Below are 23049 nucleotides of genomic sequence, written 5' to 3'. Positions count from 1 at the left end.
AACTCTTTCTCTCCGTAATTATTTTTCTCGTTCCGATAGTATTATTTGTTTTGCTCATATGTATTTCACTATTCTGTTATACTTAAACTTTAATAACTTTTGTGTTTGCCATCAGAAAATGTTATATTTGGTATTGAATTATAGGAGAATGCATGCTCTTTTTACACAATACAAATTAATGTTTTTAAATCGAAAAATCAATTTAGTTTAGTGGGAGTCAAATCAACGTTGGCATCATCAATTAGGAGAGAAAGAGTTAAAGCAAGTGAAATATCTTACAATGATACAAAGTAATGAATGTTTAATCTATATTTTGTAGAAATAAATAGCTAACAATACTGAATGGCTGAGCAGATCAGCGTTTATGTAACACAAAATTTTAAGCATGATTCTTTGTGGAAGCACTGTTTTTTTTTACTTCAAATTGATATAGGGAAAGTAAAGATTACTGAAAGAAACCATTCATTCAAAAACAGGTCACTTTGCTTTGATTGAGAACTAAAAAATTTTTTGTCATTTTCCTCCCTGATTACTTCTTTTTTTTTCCCTAGGTTGGAATTCTTGAGGATGACTTTACCTGTCTTGGTGTCCTTTGTGCTATCCTGTTCTTTCCTATTGGTCTGCTTTGTTGTTTAGCAATGAGACAACGCCGATGTAATCACTGTGGTGCAGTATTTGGATAATTGTCAAAGACTAACACTCATACACTAAAAGTACTTGAATTTGTTCTTTTAGGTGTAATGATTTTTTTAAATAAAATACCATATACTTGTTTGTTGCACTGGTATACATTTTAAATAAACTTGACTTTTAACATGAATAAGAGATTCACTGTTAATGAGAATGTTAGTTACAATCATAGCAACTATTTAATTTATATCTTCAAAGTTATAAGTCATTTAAAGATTTGGGGGGGGGGGGGGGGGTAAAATGATCTTCTACATGATTATTTTTGTCAATTTTGTAAATTGAATTCTTTAAATTTTAGCCTAAAGATTTAATATCAAATATTTAGAAATAAATGTTTAAATGTTGCCAAACATTCAGACATTGAAATTTAAAATACTGAAGACGGAATAATCTATTAGCTTTTTTTCATGATTATTAATTTTTCAATAACGACTGTAATTATTCTACATTCCCTGTAAGCACTTTGGGGCTCAGATCCTTCTTGTTGTCTAGTGTCCATAATAATATTTGTATTGTTAATGTCTTTAGAATTGCAGACAAAAAAGTTAACTAATAAGTTCCTTAAATTATATTTTTATAATTAGTTTAATTGGATTTACTCATCAGCTGAAATTATTCATTTAAAGGAAAATAAAGAACTACTAGGTAGTTGTTTCTATTTACAGAATGTCTTATGACTATCATTACCTTTGAATAAATGAAATACACATAATATTCTTAACCTTGGTGATATTCATTATAGATAGTCCCCCCCCCCCCCTTTTTTTTTTTTTAAATCTACTTGCATTATTTAAATGTGAAATTATATTTTAACATACCAACTTTATTAAAGGGACATATTGTTTACCTTTTCTAGATTTTATGAAAAATGTTTGTGTAATAAAAATTATTCAAATTTCTTTTTGTATTTTATTTGTCATGTTATGTTATTAAGAATTTTGAAATGCATTACTAAAATTTGACTTGTTATCTTTAGTGAAACTCTCATTCTGGCATTCTCTTTTTTACAATTACTGTGTGAATGTCAGTAGAAGTTTAAACCTAAACTTTGTTGTTGCTGTTTTAGGAACATTACTAATTCATTAAATATATATAAATTTTCTGCATTCAAAATACAATGTCAGGGTTGTCTGTCCTTTTAGTTTTGCATGATCACCTATTATTTTATTTAGTTATTTAAGCTTCAAGAAAATGTTTTGTTTTTGAATCAATTTGAAAACATTGAACCAATATTATAGGAAATAAATCTGAGTGTTTTCAAATTAAAATCTAACTCATTGACGAGCCATATCTACCAGGAATAAAGCAATCTAACTTTACAATTACTAGTAGATCTCAGAAAAGGATTACAAAAAAAAAAAAGACTTGCCTATCATATAGCAATTTAAAGCATTTATTTTGAGTTGAGTTTGAGTTTAGGCATTTATTTTAAGTGTCAAAATCAACCATTTGCTCAATGTGGCAACATAAAAAGGTTGTGTATATAAGACCTGACACATTGAAAGTAAATTATTGTGTCAAAATGTTCTTTTTATTGCACTTTCTCATGTTCTCTTAGGAGCTTTAAAGTCTATCCTTTTTATATTAATTCATATTTACAAGCTTTAAAAGTCAATTTAGAAACATTAATTCAGTTTTGTCAAACTTTTATTGGTGATGCCCCATTGACCAAAAATTTACATTTTTACCAGTTATGAGCTAGACATTCTAGGGGAGTGCTGTAAACCAGGCATTTTCCTGCAGCATTTTATTTCTCCTATTAAGCAGAGTACAAGTCAAAGACGTTAAGAAGGGGTGGAAAAAATAAAATTTAAGAGATTATTTGACAACCTCACTCCCCTTTTGTAAGCTAGGGTCTGCATCCCACAGTTTGAGAACTGTTGCATTAATGTTTGATCCCATGTGACTCACTCATGTTTAACTATTTGAAAGGACTGAGAGCATTCTTGTTCAAATGTTGTAACACACGCTATTGATAGATAAAACTATACATTACATACATTTCTTTTACTTGATGTATAAAAATCTATCTTCTACTCTTTCTGTCAACATTGTTTATGTTTCAATTTTCTTGGTATTTCCAATGGAAATGGAAAATAATAACTGCACAATTTCACATATGGGTATTGGTAATCATTGTTTTGTGAGTTGTTTCTATTATCATAACATTGAATGAGTACCAATTTCTTATTGATTTGGCAAATACTGTGATACAAATCCATTGAACTGTTTTATAACCTGTGTCACTAGATTTATTGAAGTTATTTTATAAATTTAAATTGATAAGGTAAATAAGTTAGGAAAACAATAACTTTTTCTATTTGTTAGGTGATTTTTTTTTGTTCATTATTTATTACTTTTTCAAATTACTTTTGACCACCAATATTATTTGTACTTGTATTTAACTTCCATGTCAGCAAGCTTAATTTTTAGGATATTATAAGCAGATCATTGTTAACATTTATCTAGTCACATAACAAGTTTAAGTTTGGATATAGGGTAGAAACTGAATTAAAAAAAAATCTATATTAAATTTACATTTAATTGTTGATCATTTGTTCAGTGTAATTACACAAACGACTTATTCATTAGCTCTTACATTCTCAGTACCTAATGTCAAATGTCTTTAACTAAAATAATGCTTTTATAAACATACACACACAGACTTTTTCTTTTGTACAAAGTAAAACAATTTAATAAATTAAATGTTCACATACAGGAATCTTACACCAAAAATAAAACTTAGGCAACAACTTCATCCCTAAATGCTAAACAAACAACTGCTTTTTCATGACCATTGTATTCTCTTTTGATTTGTCCATCATTTACACTCCATAGTCTGGCATTATTATCAGAAGAGGCTAGTGAAAAAAAAAAGATTCTTATGACTTTAAAAAGTTGTTGAAATTTTTACTTTATACTTTAATTTCAAATCTAGTAATAACACATCATGTTTTATACCGTACCTGTAATAATATATTGTGAGTCACCACTAAAAGCACAATCCCACACCCATCTTTGAGACTTATCCTTAAGTTCAGTACATAAAGATAGATCAGCTGTTCGCCAAATACGACAAGTGCCATCTGCTGATGTTGTAGCCAAGAGCCTGGACACAAATTGAAGATTTTTAATAAGTATTGTTTAATTATCTATCAAAAATATCCATCTATTTGTATATGTTTACATATAGAGAGAGTTGGAGTAAAATTTTTAAAATTGTATTTGGTACAATATGTGGGTGAGGACAGGGGTTTTCATCTATTTATGTTGCCATCACTTTTGTAAACAATTGCCCAATATCTAATACCATACATTGCTTGTCTTATGATTTAAGGAGGAAAAAAAAGGGGTAAAACTAACCAAAGATGCTATGCCTAGAATCCAAAAAAATTAGAGGATTCTAAAAAAAAAAAAAAAAAGCGGTTGTCATTGAAATAAAAAGGGGCGAAAAGTGTAAAAGCAATTGTGTGTAAGGGGGAGGGCTACCGGTCTAATAGCAACAAAGAGTATAGTAAATATTTGGATAGGGAACTGAGAAGCTGAAGAAAAATTGGAGGTAGTATTAGGACAGGGCTGGCGAACCTTTTTCAGTCCGAGTGCTAATTAATTTCAATTTAAAAACAATGAAGATTGTTGCGTGCCCAGTAGGTCTACTAGTGATGCCGCTATATAAGTAAGTCAACTGCACATATAAAAACAGCTTAGTAACAATATTACTTGTTTATTCAATTTTATTATCCTGACCTACAGATTTGAAGTCTTAGGGCAGGTCAATCAGTGCGACTTCTGCTGCTGTGTGGTAGACGATAACAGTTTGATATCTGGTGTATACCGTGAATTCTTCAAAGTTACACACGCTGCACTTAATTCATCGGTCAAGCAACTTCTGGCATCTGATTTAATAAAATTCATTGTAGAAAATAAAGATTTGCATGAGTAAGTAGACAAGAAAATTGACAGAATGGATGTTACTACTTTTATCAGAGAATTGAAAGTTTTAGCCAGGTCATTCCAAACTTGAAGAATCTCATTTTCTGCTAATATCTGAGGTTCTAATGATCCATTTAACCGTTCACGTTCAATTAATTCAAGTCATATTCATAAGTCAATAAATTTCTGTCTCCAAATTGCGCTGGATTGAAACTCAACAAGTTGCATTTCAAAGTCGTGTAATCCCATCCAAGAAAGCATGGTCAAATCCAGAGTTTCAAAATCTACTGTATCTGGATATTTTATAAATTTGGAGGTGTACTCAAATTTTCAAAATTGTTCAAAACGCAGTTGTGTCAATTATCTCTAAAAACAATCTTATCTGATAATCTTTGCCAGTAGTATCATGAACTTTTAAATCATCATAAAATTTCTTCAGCTTGTTAAATTATTATAATTTTTCCTTCTCTATGTCACGTTTATAAATCTTCAACTTTTTCTTAAATGTTGTCAAGATGTCAAATGCCTGATCGACAGATTTTCCGAAACCTTGCAACTTCGTATTAAATTCATTTAAATGGGATGAAAAATCGGTAAAAAAAAGTCTGATAAGCCAGTCAACATTTGTCAATTCTGAGCAATTTTGTTTGTAATCATCCATAAAGATTCGAATTTCATCAAGGCATTCCACAAACCGTTCCAGAATGTGACCTCGGCTTAGCCAACGTACGTTGTTGTACATTAATAAGCCAGAGTAACTGGACTGAACTTCATTTAGCAGCTGTTCAAATTTTCTCTTATTCAAAGTACGGGCAGTAATGAAGTTTACGTTTTTTGTTACACATTTCATTAGTCTTCAAGTTCCTTTAAGCCGTTTTTTGAACATAGGGCTTGTTGGTGCACAATGCAGTGAAAAGTTATTAGTGGGTGTCCAACATGTCCTGTAAACAAAGTAATGAAACCTGCATCTTTTCCAGTCATACTTGGAGCACCATCAGTTGTAAAAGAAACTATTTTTTTGAGATCTACACCTGCATATCAGAGTTCAGTCAAAACAGTTTGACATATATCTGCATCTGTTGTTGTCGTTGGTAAAGTTGCTAATTTTATTAGTTCTTCGTGTATTTCATTTCCTTTGCTATATTTGGCAATGATGGCCAGTCTAGCGGACGATGTCACATCAGTACTTTTATCAAGGCAAATAGAATAGGCTTGACATGTATTAATATCCTTCTTTACTTGTTCTTGAATATTAACGTGCAATTTCATAACTCTCGCTTTAACCGTGTTTCGGCTTATTGGCAAATCCTGAATGACTTTATCCTTGTTTTGAAAGTCTTCAAACAAATAAGACGCACATTCTAACATTGCTTCCTTGATATAATCACCATCACTTAAAGGTTTTCCATGCTTAGCTATAATTTTTGAAACTTCAAAACTTGCAGCCACTAAGTTAGAAGGACTTTTAACAAAATTTACAAAAGAACTGGATTGTGAAATCACTTTTTTAAACTCACGCGATATATGTTCTTTTTGCTCATCCTCGCTTTTGCCTAAAAGCCAGCTGTGATTGGACTCATAATGACGTTTTACTGATGATGTCCGACAAACAACACTTTCCAAACACATGGCACATCAGGCCTTGTTTTCTCTGTGAATTATTCCATATCTTTCAGTCCACCACTCTTGAAAAGGTCTGCCACTTCCTTCTTCTTCATTAAGTTTTCTTTTTTTTTCTTTTTGAGAATGAAATGTTATGGTAATTATTCTGATAAAAGTTTATTGATGGCAACGCTAGCAATCGATGTAAGACCGACACGGTTGCGGAAGCTAAGGAGATCTCATTCAAATACGAGATTTGTCTTGAAAAAAAATTATTATGCCCTATGCTCCCCAAATGAAACACAGTCATATGAAAAAATTATATTGAATATGATCCACTAGCGCTTCTTCCATATTATTTACAGTTCTCGGAAATAATTGAACGTTATTAATTAACCCTAATTTGAGTATCCGTGATTTTTCCAAAAAGCACATTTCTTAATATCATCGTCGTCGCATGCCACACAAAATCGTTTCGGGCATGCGTTCCATAGGTTCGCCAGCCCTGTACTAGGACAAACCTTTTTGGAGGGGAAGGGGGGGGGATAGCTAAATGAATTCATGGGCCAAAAGCATGTGTGTGTGTTGGGAGGGGAAGGGATGAAAAAAACAAAAAGGGGGTTCCAGAGAGAGAGACAGTTCACAGTTTTAAAATTTCATTGTAACTGATACAAATATGTACATTTATTGGAATTTCAAAAAAAAAAAAAAAAAAAAAAAGGAGGGGATGTTCCGGCCTTAGTAAACAGTATAAAGCCTAGGGACAAATCAACGAGTGTAGTCAGTTTGTTATGCTAGTATTTGTATATAATTTACTTTGTTTAAATACTTACGTTGAGTCTGGGCTAAAAAGACATTTGAGAATGTACTTGCTATGAGCTTGAAATTTCTTCTTTGGGTGTAAATTTGAAGGTCCATTTGACCTACTAGTGGTCATTGTCCATAGATAACAATTACCCTACAAATATTTCACAAAAATAAAAAGTGGTTGCCGACAAAGTGAAGAAAAAATTTAATGTACAGTGATCCCTCCATTATCGTTACGTTCCAGAACCACCCTCGAGGACTAAAATCTGTGATATAACTTAATAGGTACTCACTATTATACGCAAAGCTCCTGTGTTTATAGGAGTTGCACAAGCAATGTACATTGATGATGATGAATATTTACACTGATGATGATGATGATTGTCAATAATTATGATGAATGAAGAGAAGAGCTTACTGGGCTTCTTGAGGCAACAAGTTCTGCAGAAAGCCCGCAAAGAAGCGAAGATACGCAAATTATTTTTCTCGTTAATATTTATTGAAAACTGATGGAGCCGCAAAGAATGAAGCGTGAAGTGGCAGAGGATCACCGTACAATACTATGGTTTAAGAAAAAGCATTTATTACACTATGTTGATTTCCAACAGCTCCAGTTTTTAAATCAGATTCTACTGTAATTCTATGTGATAGTAAAAGATTAATATCTTGTAGAGCATTTTTAAAAGAGCAAAAGACCATTTTATTTGGAAAGAGTAATGATTTCTTTTATGTCAATTACTTTTTAACATTGCAAGTTACTTTTACATTTCTTAACAAATAACATTTGACTACCTTATTATTGACAGCTGCCATTAGTGTACCCATTGGATCAATGCTAACAGAAGTAATGGCTGCTTCTGGTTCTGGAATCTAAATTGAAAAGTTGTTAAAATTTAATATATTGAATTACATACATCAATGTTTAAGTCCTCAAGATAATTAAGCATATTCTGAAAAATAAGTGAGATAAAATGGGCTATGTTGTTGAAGTATAAAATATGTGTGTGGACCCAAATTTCCCAACTTGAAGTTACAAAAGTAAAATATGAGAATATATTTAGGTAGGGGCTGCTAACATACCTATATGCTGTATTTTCTATATAAGAGATAATCAATAGTTGCTTCGCAGCTGAAGGAGGCCATAAGTCCAATATATCATAATCTATCATTTAAAATGATCTAAAATTAGCATTTTTTGTCTATTTCATTGGAAATATGCAACTGAATTGGAATGATTTCAAACATTTTAATAAATAGTTCTAACAGTTTAAAATATTAATCTAAACTGATGCGTTATGCAACGTTTCGCCACTGCAGAATCATAGATATTGTCTGCTAAAAATTTTGTACACATTATTTCTCCAACACCCAATCTTGGATCAAGTTGAAATTTTGCACAATCATTTCTTGTACCTGACAAAATAAAAATTTTAAAGAAAAAAAAATGTATTTGTTAATTAACTATTGAAAATTAATTAATTTGTTTGGTATTGAACAAGGGAAAGAAATTGTACTTGACAGATGTGGTATAAGTTGAATTAGTCCCCTTGAGGATAAATGAGCACTGAGTTCAAATTCAAGTAGTACAACTTTTTTTATAAAGTGATCAAGGTAAAATTCACCCAGATACTCTTTCTTCCCCCTCTCCCTTTCCCATCTGGTCCAGACAAATGATAGGATCATAACACATTGAGAAAACTAAAAGCATGACCACAAACTATTTTTAGCAGCCCTTGAAAAGGGAATAACCACTATTAGTTTCTGTCTGTCCATCCATCCCATTTTGATCTCATAAACAAGTAAAGATATTGAAAATTCGATATCATGATATTTTAGATCCTTTTAAGTTCTGATTCAATTGCTACTTTTTTCTTTGCTCAAAGTGAAAAAAATTACTATTAAAATCAACTATGCAAGCAGTTTTTTCATACAAATACACCATTTTTATAACTATTCACTATTGATAGTAAAACAGACTGGAGACTAGTTAGTAAGTATGTAGCATATTATAACACATTTATAGATAAGATAATTTTTATTGATCCAATCAAATGGAAATTCAGCTTGACTACAATTGACAACCTCAAAGTAACTACTGTACAATAACAATATAGATGCAAATACGAACATTCACACACGAAACACATACACTCTCATAACCAGCGCTTTATAAATAGACTTCTATTTACTTCTCGATGACGACAGATGATCTTGTAACACTCTGACCGAAAGTGTGATGAAGGAGTTTTTAAATCTTTCTGTTTTAGTCCTAATGGAAAGGAGATGACCACTTCGTTCAGATCTTATGTAACAGTGGTTTAATGGGTGCAGGTTATCTTTAAAAATCGTGAGTGTTTTGGAAAGGCATCTTTCATGAAAAAATTCTTCAAGATATGGTAGCTGTGTTCGAGTGATATATGATGCTTTTTTAATTAGTCTGTTTAGTCAGTGCCAGTGAAGTATTACCATGCCAGCATGTGATGACAAAGTTAATTAGACTGCTGATGGTTGCTGTATAAGAAAGTTTAATTATTGTTTTGTTGGTGTTAAATTTCCTTAGCTTTCTAAGATAGAAATGTTAGTGAACTTGGGTGTAAAGGTTTTGACAGTGTTCACGCCATTTCAGTTTGTTGTTGATGGTTGTACCTAGGTATTTATATTCTTGCACTTATTCTATGGTTTGGTTGTTTATCTGAATTTCTGCAAGATGGCCTTTATGTTTCCTAAAATCTATTATCATTTCTCTATTTTCTGAACATTTAAAATTTGAAAGTTATCGATACACCATTGGTAAAAAGTGTTAATTGTTGAATGGTACAGCTTTTCGTCACCTGCAATAAGACCAATGATTGCTGTGTCGCTAGCAAATTTTATGATGGGAGTGTCAGCTGATAGGCTCTGAATGTCATTTGTGTATATGATATACAATACTGGTGACAGGACGCACCCCTGTGGCGCTCCAGTGCTAAGTTCTCTCGTGCCTGACACATGCCCGTTCACTTTTACATATTGTGGGCGTTTGATAAGAAAGTTTAGAATCCAAGCTTGTATGTTTTTGCTAACCTTCAATTCAGATAGTTTTTGTATCATGCGATGTGGCTGGATGATGTTGAATGCGAATAAAAATCTACTAATAATACTCTGGCGTAGTGTCTCTGAGTATCTAGATGATGGTATAGATGATTCATTATGAATAGTATTGCATCTTCTGTACTTCTTGACGGTTTGTAAGCGAACTGGTGCAGGTCAAGACGTGTTTCGACTTCTTTCAGTAGATATTTTAAAATCATTTTATTTTCTCAAAGCACTTCATTGGAATTGATGTAAGTGCTAAGGGACGTAAGTTGTTGTTGGAAGCAATGATCTTCTTTTTGGGTACTGCTATTATTTCAGACGTCTTCCAAACGGAAGGTATTTTATTAGTTTGCCAGGACTTGTTGAATAAAGCACAAAAGATATATGCAAGTTGTTCCGCACATAGCTTTACAAGTTTTCCACTTAATTTGCCGGGTCCCGAGGCTTTGGTATTGTGTTTACTTGTTTAAATATTTTAGTCACTTCTTGTTTTATTAAACAGTTCTTGGGATTGGTCTAGATTGCTGTTTTCAAATGATGCCAATAAATCACGGTGTTATGGTAGTCAAAGCGGCTGTAGAAATCATTTAAATCATTGACAAATTTGTTATTGACAGCGACACACATTGGTTCGCGCCTAGGTACATAGCCAGTAATTTGTTTCAAGCCATTCCAACAAGCTTTAGAGTTATTTTTCTTGAAAAAGCTTTTTATTTTTTCCTTGAATCTCCAATGGTTTTAATTTTTGGTCATTTCTAAGTTCAGTATTTTCTGTCATATTAGCTATTTACTTTTTAAAAAACTGTTTACTTTTCTTTAAAAGAGAAAAACTCTATTTTGTAAGCATGTAAGCCAAATAAAATTTAAAAACAACAATTAATAAGTAGTGTTTCATATTTTTCATGTGAAGCGGCAATGTGAGCAAAATGAACCACAAATCTGAACTACAGGGAAATATTTCTTTGTTGAGGCTTTGAATGAGAGATTGGCCCTTTACAAACAAAATCAATTAGATAATCATTCAATTACATCAGTTAGGCCAGGTTCACATTTAACTATATCTTCATAACTATCAGTTTATTTAATACATGTGACTATTAACAAAGTAATAATAATAACATTAATAAATCTTCGTATCCTGTGGTATCAAGTCGTTAGTCAAACTAATAAAAGTATCAGCAACACTTTTGACACAAGCACTTCTCTTCTTTTTGTATTGACGGAGGTAGGGTTGTAGTTGATAGTTTTTAATTCATAGCTTCTGAAAATATGGAAACCTGTATTTTTATTGCCTGAACGGACCACTTTTTTTTCCCAGACAAATTGTCTTTGAAACCTTTTTATTTTCATGTTTCAATGGTGACATTTTTAAAGATGTTTCGATGACATTATTAAACTCATTAATAGGGATGCAGTGATAAATGATTTCTATTCAATTACACATTCCAAGACCGGTGAAACAGAAACAAGCTCAACCTTTGCATTGTGATTGGTTTATGTGCACAGACTGTCACAGCAATATTGTAGCAAAGTAGTTTATTATTGTCTCAGTAACAAAAGAGCCATCATTTAAAAAACTAATAATTTACAAGAAAAATTGAAGCTGTTTTTGGAAAGTATTAAAAAAAAAAACAATCGTTAGTTATTCAACACATTAAGCATATGTTGACGAATGTCCTGGAGATTGTTGATATTTGTTTTCATAAAAATGAACAAGTTGAAATACAGAAGAGCACTCTGAAGCCCTGGATAGCACAAAGGGTGTTAAAAGTAAACCTGGTCAAGTTAATACTACTCCTTAAGCCTATATAACTTCTTTCCTTTTTTGTTAACTTACAAAATTTTCTGAAGCAATCTTTGTTGAAAAATGATGTAGTTATGTAGAAGTGGGTATCATGTACATTTTTAGCTTTACTGAGGCATCTAATTCATTACAGCTACAACTTAAGTTAGCCACTATAAAACTAAACAGCCTTTCTGAAAATAAAAAGTTAGAAATACTACTTACCAGATGTTCATTAATATCTGTTTTCAAATCCCAGCAATGAATAGAGCCACTTTGATCTCCAACATAGAGTTCTCCCTAGTCAAACAATGAAGTACAAGAAAAAAAAACTGAATAAAATCATGTGGATGACATTAAATAAACTATATATATATAGTTTATTAAGAATTTATACAGTACACCTTCTAATAGATAAAGCTTTTATGAACACAATATATAAGTAATATATTTACCATGTAAAAACAATGACAAGAAGAAAAAAAAAAAATAAAAAAAAAAAAAAAAAGCTTATATTAAGCTATGTTGTATCAATTAGTGTGGATCAGTCATGTAATTGACTTTGTAATAGGTCTAACAATAAGAAATCTGTAGGATTAGAAATAGTTTTACCTCTTGTTTTTGTTTAGATAGTGCAATTTCATGCTTTTAGCTTTCTCAATATGCTATGATCCTTCAAATGGTCTTGACCAGTTAGGAATAAGAATAAGGGAGAGAGAAGGGAATATCTGGGTGAATATTACCGTGATCACTTTTTAAATGCACTTATGAAAAAAAAATTTTAAGTTGAACGACTTGGATTCAAACTTGAAGGCTCTTGCCTCTTCAAGCCAACATAATAACTGCTGTACCAGAGAAGTGCTTATGAAAATAGAAGGTTTTATATTTATCTATTGTTAGCTTGAAACATTAAAGCAAAGTATAAAGGTTAATTTTTATTGATTCTTGTTTTTTTAGGTAAAAGAAATAAGTGTGCAAAACTTCAGCTTCATCCGAGATTGGATGTGGGAGAAATAACAAGTACAAACATTTTACCCGAAAGACAGACAGAGTGAGTTGATATAAGTTTTGCAAAAATGTAATTATGTTTTGTCTAGCATTACAAAACCAAAATCTTTATATAAATAATATGGTTGCATGACAAGATTCAATAGCCCTGAAAACTTTTCTGCATGGCAAAGTACAATGTAGCAGTAAGTGAGGAATGAGGAAGAGGAAGATGGTTGCAAAACATACCAGAATTGACCAATTTATCCTTAGCAAGTATAACAGAGAAAACAAGTAAGAAACATAGGATAAATTCTTTTAGGAATCACAAATTTCTCTTCTAAAAAATAAGCATTAAGTCTACATTCTCTTTCCTATAGAATAGATATGAGAAGAGCAGGAAGATAATAAATGAAAAACTAAAACAAATACACTCTACATCAACTTTATTACATGACTTGACCCTATTTAATAAGTTCTAATGAAGTTAAATAAAAAATATTTCAATGTTTGACCAATTTTTCATTTAATAATTTACAAAAAAAAACATTCTTGAAATTAGTACCTGATTAGGATGTAATGTCACACAGTTAACTGGGGCTTTCACTTGAAATATTCGTTGACATTGTAATGTTCTAGACCTTTAAAAAAAATATTAACATAAGCTCAAACACACATTAATAAATTATATATAATATAATTACAATGTTTACCGCAATACCACCAAAACTGTACTCTAACAAATAACATAATTAAATATATACTATGACACCTTCAAATATTTAAACAATGGAACTATTGAACTGCCTGTATTCTTAGATTCAATGGAGATACATTTGACATAAAGAGAGAAGCTATTTAACACATCATCAATGTAATAGAATGAAATTATTCAATAAACTATGGTAGATAAAGAATTTATACAGTACACCTTCTAATAGATCAAGCTTTTATGAACACAATATATTAGTAATATATTGAACCAAATTCATATCAAAACCTTAAATCCCATATTTTGGCAGTATGATCTTCTCCTCCAGTATACATCCACTTCCCATCTTCATGAAACCCAACAGATGTGACATTCTTCTGGACACCTTCATAGTTGATCAGAGCATTAGGATTGGAGGAATTGATATCATACATGCGAATATGCTGATAACCTAAGATTGGAAATATTTAACAAATTTTGGTAGTGAAAATCATGCTAGCCTTTAGTTTAGAGTAAACACAGAATAAAAGATGTAAAAAAATAAAAATTACCTGCAGCAGCTATCAACTGTTTATCTGGAGTTATGTCCAATGCATTTACTTGCTGTTCAATGTCAATTAAGGATTAAAATATATATATATATATATTTATATATTTAAAAACAACAACTAAAGATATGTAAAAAAAAAAACACCACCTTTTAACTGTCATTTGATTGCAAACTAAATGTGAGAACACATTTTTGGTTTCTGTAATAATAATCTTTATTATCTAAAAGGAAATTTGTTTTACAATTTGTGCATTACACCAAACAAAGCATAACTATAGAAAACAAAAATATACATTCAAACATTTCAAACCAGATTCACTCATAATATACAAGCGGAATGTTTATATCAGATAGTTGAATTGTATTTAATGATTTCAAAATTATAAACAAAATATCAAATTACCTATAGATATATTTTTTCCTCGCATTGCACCAAACAAAACAAGATAACTATAGAAAACCAAAATATACATTCACAATAGTTCATAATTTAAATGTGAAAAGTCTATATCAGATTATTCAATTTTATTTAGTGATTTGATTGCCAGGGGACAAAAGAGTTTTTGTGTCTTTTTGTCTTTGCTATCAGTGTCTTGTATCTCTTTTGTAATGGTAAAATCACAAAATCCTGATCCAAAGGGTGATTTTTATTTCTATAATCTTTTTAGCTTTCTTATGAATATTTTTCTCAAACAGCTGCCCAAATGGGGTTTGTTTTTTGCCAATGACTTTACCAGCAGCATTTAGGATTCTCTGGAGTTTATTTTTATTTTTAGTGTTCAGATTGCCATACCAGACAGTGATATTAAAACTCAAAATACTGCAGATTTGAGCCAAGGCCTTTTCACTAACATTAAATGGGGACATTTTTCTAAGTAAATATCATTTTCCTTCTTTTCCCCCCAAAATCGATTATCATTTCTTTTTTTTACATTTAATATTACAAAATTTTCTTTACAGTATTTTCAATGTATTCTATTTCTCTGAAATACTCATTTACCTCTGAGCTCTCAGAGAGCAGGGCAAGAAGAGCTGCATCATTATTATAATATTATAAATAAAATTATTATCATCAGCAAATTTTGTGAAGGAGCAAAAAGGACTATTTGGGATTGAAAATCAATGTACAAAATGAACCATAGTTACAGCCCCCTGGGGCACCCCTGTGTTAATTATACGTGCATTTGATATTACATTGATTACCCTAACTCTCTGAGGTCAATAATTAGCCAAAATTATTATTAATGGACTAATCTTCAACACTTTCATTTTTTAATAAGTAAATGAAGTTAAAAGCTAATAAGAAATCAATAAAGAACAATCTTACATAAGTGTTAGGTAAGTCTAGATGCTAGTAGACACAATTTAAAATATTTAAGATGGCATTCATCTACACCTTTACCCTTTTAATTTAATAATAATAATAATAATAATAATATTTTACTTTCCCCCCTTTTTTAAAAATACTGCTAGTAATCTAGCAATCTAGTCTATATTCCTGTTTAATTTATCATTATACATTAGCTGGCAATATTTATATAGGTCAGTGAGTCTGCTCTACAGGGCAATTATTTCTATATGTTTTATTTTCTTTCTCTTCCTATCAGTTTATAGCTGGCGATATTCTTCTTCTTCTTCTAGCCAGCTTTTCCCTATTGAGCTGTGAGCTCTTTTGCAGACTATGCCAAGGTAAAATAGTGTGCTGTTCTCTTCTGTTGTTCAGCACTGCTGTACATGGTGCTAGATATGTTGGGCTGTAGTGGTAGTAGGGTCTGCCTAAGGTTGATTAGGAAGGGGCATTCAAAGAAGATCTGTTTAGGATTTCATAAGGTTGGGAGCACCTACAAAGGGGTAGGTGTGTGGAATTAAATTTGTTGATTGAACAGAGGTGTGTGTCCTGAAAGATTGTAGATTGCTCTTTGCGGGGGAGGAAGTTAATACTATGGATGATATGTAGATATACATAATCTGTACAAAGAATCTAATTAACAGCATTGTGAATTTGTGGCCAACCATGATCTTACCTGCCGTAAGATTTATAGGAACCTCTCTTTTCTATGTCAAACCATTTTATCAAATAATGCGCTGTCAAAGTCAAACTTTGACTTTTTGGCCTAGCACTCCAAACAGAAACACTCACAATACTCACATTATACAGCATGCTAGTTTCATATTAAATATCAAAATAAAGATGTAATGACCACAAAAACAGTTAGTTTTAGTTAGTTGTTAATTGTTAGGAATAGGATTCATGTAATGTCTAGACTCTAGAACAGGCATGTCAAACTCGTTAAGGTGTATGGGCCGCATAAAACACTTACAATGGCCTGAGGGGCCGCAGCCAAAATTCTGTTGCAAAACAGCATACTAGTTTTATGTAAATTAGAAGCAATACTGTTGTAACCCTGCCTTGCACCAGTGCTTGAGGTGCGCACTAGCGCACTAGTGAATGTAAACAGGAAGACACTATGCTAGAGAGAATAACAGTGCATCAGGGATTGTGAAGAGTCTGAATGTTTGAAAACTAAGAAGCCAGCTTTTGTGCTGCCTGAAGGTTGTAGAAGGGACCTGGCGCGAAGCGGGGAAGGCTGTCGTTGGTCCACATTCGGGTTAAGTAGCAAAGGACTGGTAAATTAGTAGCAAGACTCTGAGGAAGCAGAAGGATGTTATGTGTTTGTCCTAGTGAATAAACACCTGTCTTTATTTCCTGTTAAACTGTGTTGAGTTGCCTGCCTTTATGTTGAGTGCCTACCCAAGAGTTACAACAATTGGTGTCGAAGTGGGATTCGGGCAGCTCAACGAAAGGAAAGAATGACAACGCTTAGGAAGCTAGATGAACTTAGCTGTAAACAGTTCAAAGAGGAGCTCCGAGCCAGGGCGCTGAGGATCTTCTGTGTCAAAGAGAAGATGAGAGCTAGTCTTCGACAGAACCTGGTTGATGAAGGGGCGGATCCCGAGACCTACAAGTTTGAGGTAGAACCAGATATTGGTGAGGTGTTGAACACCATGCAGAACAGGTTACGTGAACTTTGTACCTTCCAGGATTCGATGAATCATTCTATGGACAAACTGATACATAAAGTGCAAGGCCAGATCAATCCTTTAAGAGAGAGGAGTCCAACATCATTCAACAACAATGAACAGTTACTCATTCAGGACTGTGGTTGTACTGAGTTACAAAGAATGCGTCAATCTTAACAAGAAGCACACAGATGAACAGAAAGAGACAGTCGAAGCAATAGAAGAAGTCTGCTACACGACTGAAACTTTTGCTGTACCAGCTTTGAGTGCCACAACGACCCGGACAGAGCAGGACAACTTTGAGCCTGCATTAGAGCCTTTCACTTTGGACCTTAAGGACCCCTATCGATCTGCCAGTGCCTACAAGGGGAACTTGAATTTTGATTGTTGCATTCAGGCAGTATGCAACAACTGACTGTACATGCGGTGCTTCACGAAGGAAGGGAATGCAAATGTCAAGAAATCCATCAACAGGGTCTGAAACCAGTGGACTTCGATACTTCTGTTTTCCCCAGCGAGAGAGGCCCTGAAGGTGGTCGGAAGAACCCTGCAGCTGATGAACTTTTGCACCTGAAACGTTGTAAAGGTGCCTTACAAACAATTCTCCCTGAGACTGCTAAGGCTGACAGTTTCTTAAACAGCGTGGCTTCATGTGGGTCTACAGCTCTTTCACAAGTCATCCTTAGAAAGGGCCTGATAAAAAGGAGTTATGAGTCAAATGCATTAACAACAAGAGCTGTCACTACCACTCTATGTGTCAGGTGGCTGACGCCAGCGAAAACCATCAGGATGGAGAGGCCATGTTTGCGACATCGTGTAGAGAGAAACTTGGTCAACTGGAGAAGGAGAAAACGGCACCTGCAGAGAGCAGTGTGGATTACTTTGTGGGGAGCATGCTCCATGCAATCTGTGACTCCCACTGATCGACCTCCACCTGCACTGATCAACCGTGTACATGCTTCTTTTCGGGACGAAAAGACTAAGATGGGGGTAGTGTTGTAACCCTGCGTTGCACCAGTGCTTGAGGTGCGCACTAGTGAACATAAACAGGAAGACACTATGCTAGAGAGAATAACAGTGCATCAGGGATTGTGAAGAGTCTGAATGTTTGGAAACTAAGAAGCCAGCTTTTGTGCTACCTGAAGGTTGTAGAAGGGACCTGGAGCGAAGCGGGGAAGGCTGTCGTTGGTCCACATTCGGGTTAAGTAGCAAAGGACTGGTAAATTAGTAGCAAGACTCTGAGGAAGCTGAAGTATATGTGTTTGTCCTAGTGAATAAACACCTGTCTTTATTTCCTGTTAAACTGTGTTGAGTTGCCTGCCTTTACGTTGAGTGCCTACCCAAGAGTTACAACAATACAATAGAATACAATAATTAATGGCATATCTGTCCTTTAGTTAGCTAAATTTGTAGTACAATTTGGTAATTAAAAATTACTATGATTGCACATTTTTTTTCCTTGTCCTGATGCTTGACATCTTTCTGGGATACAAGTTTATTAATATCGGGTGGAAGTTTGTTTGCCACTGCCACTAACATCACTGATGACAAATTTTGATCCGATAATTCGAACGGTGAGGTGATTTGTAGCTTTCATTATAGCAAAGAACTGCTCACAGAGATCAGTGCTTGCAAAAATAACTAGAAATCTGGCTGAAAATTTCTGCAATTCAACGTACCGTTTAGATAAATAACTAAATTTTGGCGCACCCACTTCTTTATACTTCGCTTTCAACAAAGAATTTGACTACAATTCTATCAGCTCTAGTTGCCAGCAGCATTTTCTGAAGCAAATGAAAGTGGTTATAAAAACAACGAAAATTCTTGCTCGTATGAAACTGTGACAGGTTGGGGAAAGGGATGTGTTTGGCGCGTTTAATGTCTAGGGGATGATTATTATCACACAGAAACCCGTAAGCATATAAATCGGGAGCAGGCACACGACAAGACAAGCAATGAAAGAGAGATACAAAGTTAAAAATGAAAAATATTTATTTACATAAATATTTACATAAAAGAATAAAAAGGGGGAGGGTTTGTATCTATCTCTAATCAATTCTATGTTTAATCATCACTCTTGCACTTAATAAGAGAGTATGTCACTTTGTCTTCTGAACTTAGCTGGTTGTCCTGTTGATGTCGCAGCTGGCTGTGTCCTGGCTTGAGGTTCTGCAGCTGGAGGTGGCGCTCTAGCAGGAAGAGGGACGCCGGTGATATAGTTCTTGTGGAGTCTCAATCCAAAGTTCTAATATCTGTAGTGGGCACAGTAGGGCAGGTGGCCGGCTACCGTGGGCACAAGGTTGCTGCGGGCAGAGCGGATCTGCCGTGGGCAGCGTAGTGAGCAGGATATGTCCAGTGAGGGTTGGGGTAGCTATGACGTCTCGCACAGATCTAGGTCTATAGGGACGTCGCACCTAATATGTTGACAGATGGGCTGTCGAGTAGGCAAGGACGATAGCGCCAAGTAGTAGAGTTGAGTAGTTCCACGTAGGCGGGAGATGATACTCAATAGCAAGTAGACAAGTGATCCGATAAATAGGCAAGTGCAGTGCTGAATAGCACTAAGCACAAAGGCAGACACCTGAGGGAGGCTGCGGATCAATAAAGACAAGTTAGGACATGTCTCTCATGCATCTTATCGATGCCCTTGACTGAGGTGCATTCGTCAGATTGGTGAAATTGCTTTTGAGTAAAATGAGGAGATGATGACAAATGGGATTTGGAAAATAGATGGCAGATAGTAGCAATATAGAAATGTACATAAAAGGGGAAATAATAATCTCAAATAAACAACACAAGTTGGAAGAGAGAAAGGGGGGGGGGTGAATGGGCGATGGTCAGCGGCCATGACGGTTTGTTTACACACGAACGTCGGCTGAGAATAATGGAGCGTGCCTGAATGGAGAGGGTGTCCATTCAAGGGGCACAATCTCATTGGAGTAAAATGACTACAGGGGAGATAATTTATATCTCTTTACTAAACGCAGTATTAGTGCGCTAGTAAAATTATCAAGGCGGTCAGCCGAGATAAAGGAAATAAAATAAGATGTACAAATATATACATGGTTGCATCAACGATCAATTGAGCAACGTAGCATTAATAGATCAATGCAATACATAAATAAATACATATGCCATGTTTATGTTTTCTACTTACGACAGTGAGAAATACACAATGCACTAATTAAATGTAAATGAAATAATAAAATACACATGACAATATCCAGTGAGAACTATGCACACAAAGTAATTAAGATGGAACTTGTGATTAAGTTCGGCTTACCACCAGGTATTCCTCTAGGAGTAAGGATAAATGATATAGTCCAGACTCGATTGCTCAGATAGAGAAATAAGAGGGTCTGGCTTGATTTAATTTACCTTATATATAGGCCTGGAAAATGTGGGCGGAAGCAGGAAATGTCCTAGGCTAAGGATTATCTTACACGTGGGTGAATATGACTCAAGGTGGGAGTCGCACCTTGGAAAGGTCAATAGATGTGTTGGTCCGAATGATCTAGATCAAAGAGAGACGTGGGAGAGAGGGGGGGGGTAGAAAGATTGGTTGCATTCCACCCAAGCTGGTGTCAACTGGGCCTGTCAGACATCCGGCGGGTAAGATAAAAGAGACTGTGTGTTTATCTTTACCCCAGTCAAGAGAAGATAAGTGAAAAGGCCGCCAAGGTGGTGGATTCAGTCTAGCCTGGAGAGAAAACGGTGGGGCAGGTGAAGAAATTGGGGATAGGACAGGGAAATAATTAAAATAACATAAATAAATAAATAATAATTAATGCTGTGATAAGTATGAGTGACTCTGACAGCAAGCTTTTGACTTGTCACAGAAACGAAGTCATGAAAACGGCCAGTGGAAGCATCTACTAATGATTCCAGGTGTAAGACATATTTACCAAATGTTGTAGCCGTATTTAATCTTTTTAGTTCCAGACACGTTGAGAAGTGAACAAGATTTTCTCTTCATATTTGGTTTATCCATAATGGTAATTTTGCTTGAAAGCACTTCATATGATCACACGTAGTGGTGACAATTTAGTCTTTACTTTGAAGTTTCAAATTCAAGTCTTGCAGGTGACCAGTGAGATCAATTGCAAATGCCAAATCCTGAACCCATTCGTCAGTATGGAAATGTTCAACAGGTTCACCTTTCATGTTCAGAAACAATACAATTTCTTCACGCAGTACAACAAATCTCTTCAATTCTTTATGACAGGAGAGCCAGCAAATTCTTGTCCAATGTTATTCAGAAACATTGAAAATTGGCGATGATTAAAGCCATGGGCACGAATAAAATTGATAGTGACTGAAACCAGTCTTATAAAATGTTGGAACTGTAATGGCTTTGTGTGTTATGTTTCTTGTGATGCACTGAAAATGAGCAAATTTAAAATAGCATTAGTCTCTCTTATTTTTGCAAGTAGCTTTGCATCAAAACCATTTTATAATAGTTAGTGCGCCATCCGTTGTTAGACTAGCTAGCTTTACCAAAGGTAAATTGTTATGCAATATCACCTGTTATTTCTCAAAAACATCCTTGCTTGTTGTGGCGTTATGCATAGAACAAGTAGCTCCTCATGTATCTCAAAATTCCTGTCACAGGCCCTTATGAATATAGCCAAATGTGCTACACCAGTTACATCAGTTGACTCATCGAGAGCCAATGAAAATAATTCAAAATCTATTTTATTCTTTAATTGTTCATGCGAGCTGATTGATATGTCATTTATTCTATCTGCCACAGTGTTCCTAGTTAACGCTATTTCTTTGAATACTTTCACCTTTTCTGGACAAATTACTTCGGCAGCTTTAACGATACACTCCTTCATAAATCCCTTTCACTAAATGATTTGCTATGGCTTGCAATTAAGTTTTATGTAGCTGGCTTTCACTGCTGATTCAATATCGTTGTTCAGTTTAACAAAGGCTAATTTTCAATTTAAGTAGCTTGTATGATCTTTTATTTTCCAGCGTAATAGTTTAACATTATTTTGATAATTTTTTAGGTGGCCAAGCAGGCAGCATGCAAGGTGGTTGTGGGCCGCCCTGAATGCCGTGTTTGACATGCCTGCTCTAGAATAAATAAATTACTCTAGAATACTCTAGATCTATATATATATATATAATATATAGTATAGAGTCTATATGATTATAAATTATCAACTGATAGATCTATACTACTACTAGATCTAGCTGCTAGCTAGATCTACTACTAGTAACGTTTAACAACTAGTTACTAGTACTCACTGGGCAGTGAGTAGTAGTACTACAACTACTTGAACTACTCACAGAACTAGATCTAGATCTAGGATTCTAGTATAGTAGTCTCAACCTAGTAAATTACTGGTAAAGTACTACTACTAGATCTACTACTCAGTACTCAACTACTCTGTCCATAGTGACCATAGCCTGAGGGCAGTGAGGCTGATTGACTCATTGAGCTTGAACCTGCCTACCTGGTATTATTATTTATTATAATTATTAGTCATTGTTAGTTTCTATAACTATAAGTAGAATAACTATAAGTTTATAAATATAACTTTATTTAGTTAAGACTAAACTAAGTTAAGTATAACAAGTAGTGAAGTAAGTTACTTGGCAATATTTACTTAGTAAGTATTATTATTAATAATTAAGTTACTTTATAATTTATATTTTATCTAGAATTCTCTTGACTTTGACTCTTCTGATAAAAAAAAATAGTACACCAAAAGATTATTGAAAGGATACAGAATCAGGATGTTGTACTGTTCTGTGACATATGCCACTATGTGCTTGCCAAAATCTGATTCTGTGATCATAACCAGCAGTTGCTAATATAACTGGATCTCCTCCACCATTGGCCATCTCCACTGTTAAAGTTAAACTTATAATTGCCAG

The 23049-nt window shown here is 33.9% G+C and overlaps 2 protein-coding genes across 3 annotated transcripts in view; one reads left to right on the top strand and one right to left on the bottom strand.

The window, feature by feature from the left end:
* LOC106057345 (brain protein I3-like) overlaps window positions 1-3227 on the top strand; it is a 10640-nt gene extending 7413 nt beyond the window's left edge. For both annotated transcript variants that reach the window (XM_013214520.2, XM_013214513.2), the window contains exon 4: window positions 552-3227. In XM_013214520.2, the coding sequence (XP_013069974.1) occupies window positions 552-683 (132 nt within the window). In that variant the 3' untranslated portion in view covers window positions 684-3227. The remainder of the gene's footprint in view (window positions 1-551) is intronic.
* Window positions 3002-23049, bottom strand: LOC106057336 (target of rapamycin complex subunit LST8-like). Its single transcript, XM_013214504.2, has 9 exons — window positions 22900-23049; window positions 14141-14192; window positions 13878-14040; window positions 13443-13518; window positions 12116-12190; window positions 7825-7902; window positions 7059-7183; window positions 3657-3799; window positions 3002-3551 (listed from the first exon to the last, which is right to left on the bottom strand). The coding sequence occupies exons 1-9, from the start codon at window positions 23014-23016 to the stop codon at window positions 3433-3435; spliced, it is 948 nt and encodes a 315-aa protein (XP_013069958.2). The 5' UTR covers window positions 23017-23049; the 3' UTR covers window positions 3002-3432.

The sequence above is a fragment of the Biomphalaria glabrata genome, chromosome 2, assembly GCF_947242115.1.
Source record: "Biomphalaria glabrata chromosome 2, xgBioGlab47.1, whole genome shotgun sequence".
NCBI classification, from domain to species: domain Eukaryota; kingdom Metazoa; phylum Mollusca; class Gastropoda; family Planorbidae; genus Biomphalaria; species Biomphalaria glabrata.
This window is presented reverse-complemented; position numbering and strand designations above follow the sequence as displayed.

Bases quoted from the DNA above. Each gene is read 5' to 3' on its own strand.
- LOC106057336 (XM_013214504.2), bottom strand. From the start codon at position 23,016: ATGGCCAATGGTGGAGGAGATCCAGTTATATTAGCAACTGCTGGTTAT. The intron at 14,193-22,899 runs GTATCCTTTCAA...GACATTGAACAG, and splicing joins CAGTACAACATCCTGATTCT to CAAGTAAATGCATTGGACAT. The intron at 3,800-7,058 runs GTAAGTATTTAA...ATTTGTGTCCAG, and splicing joins CTTTTTAGCCCAGACTCAAC to GCTCTTGGCTACAACATCAG.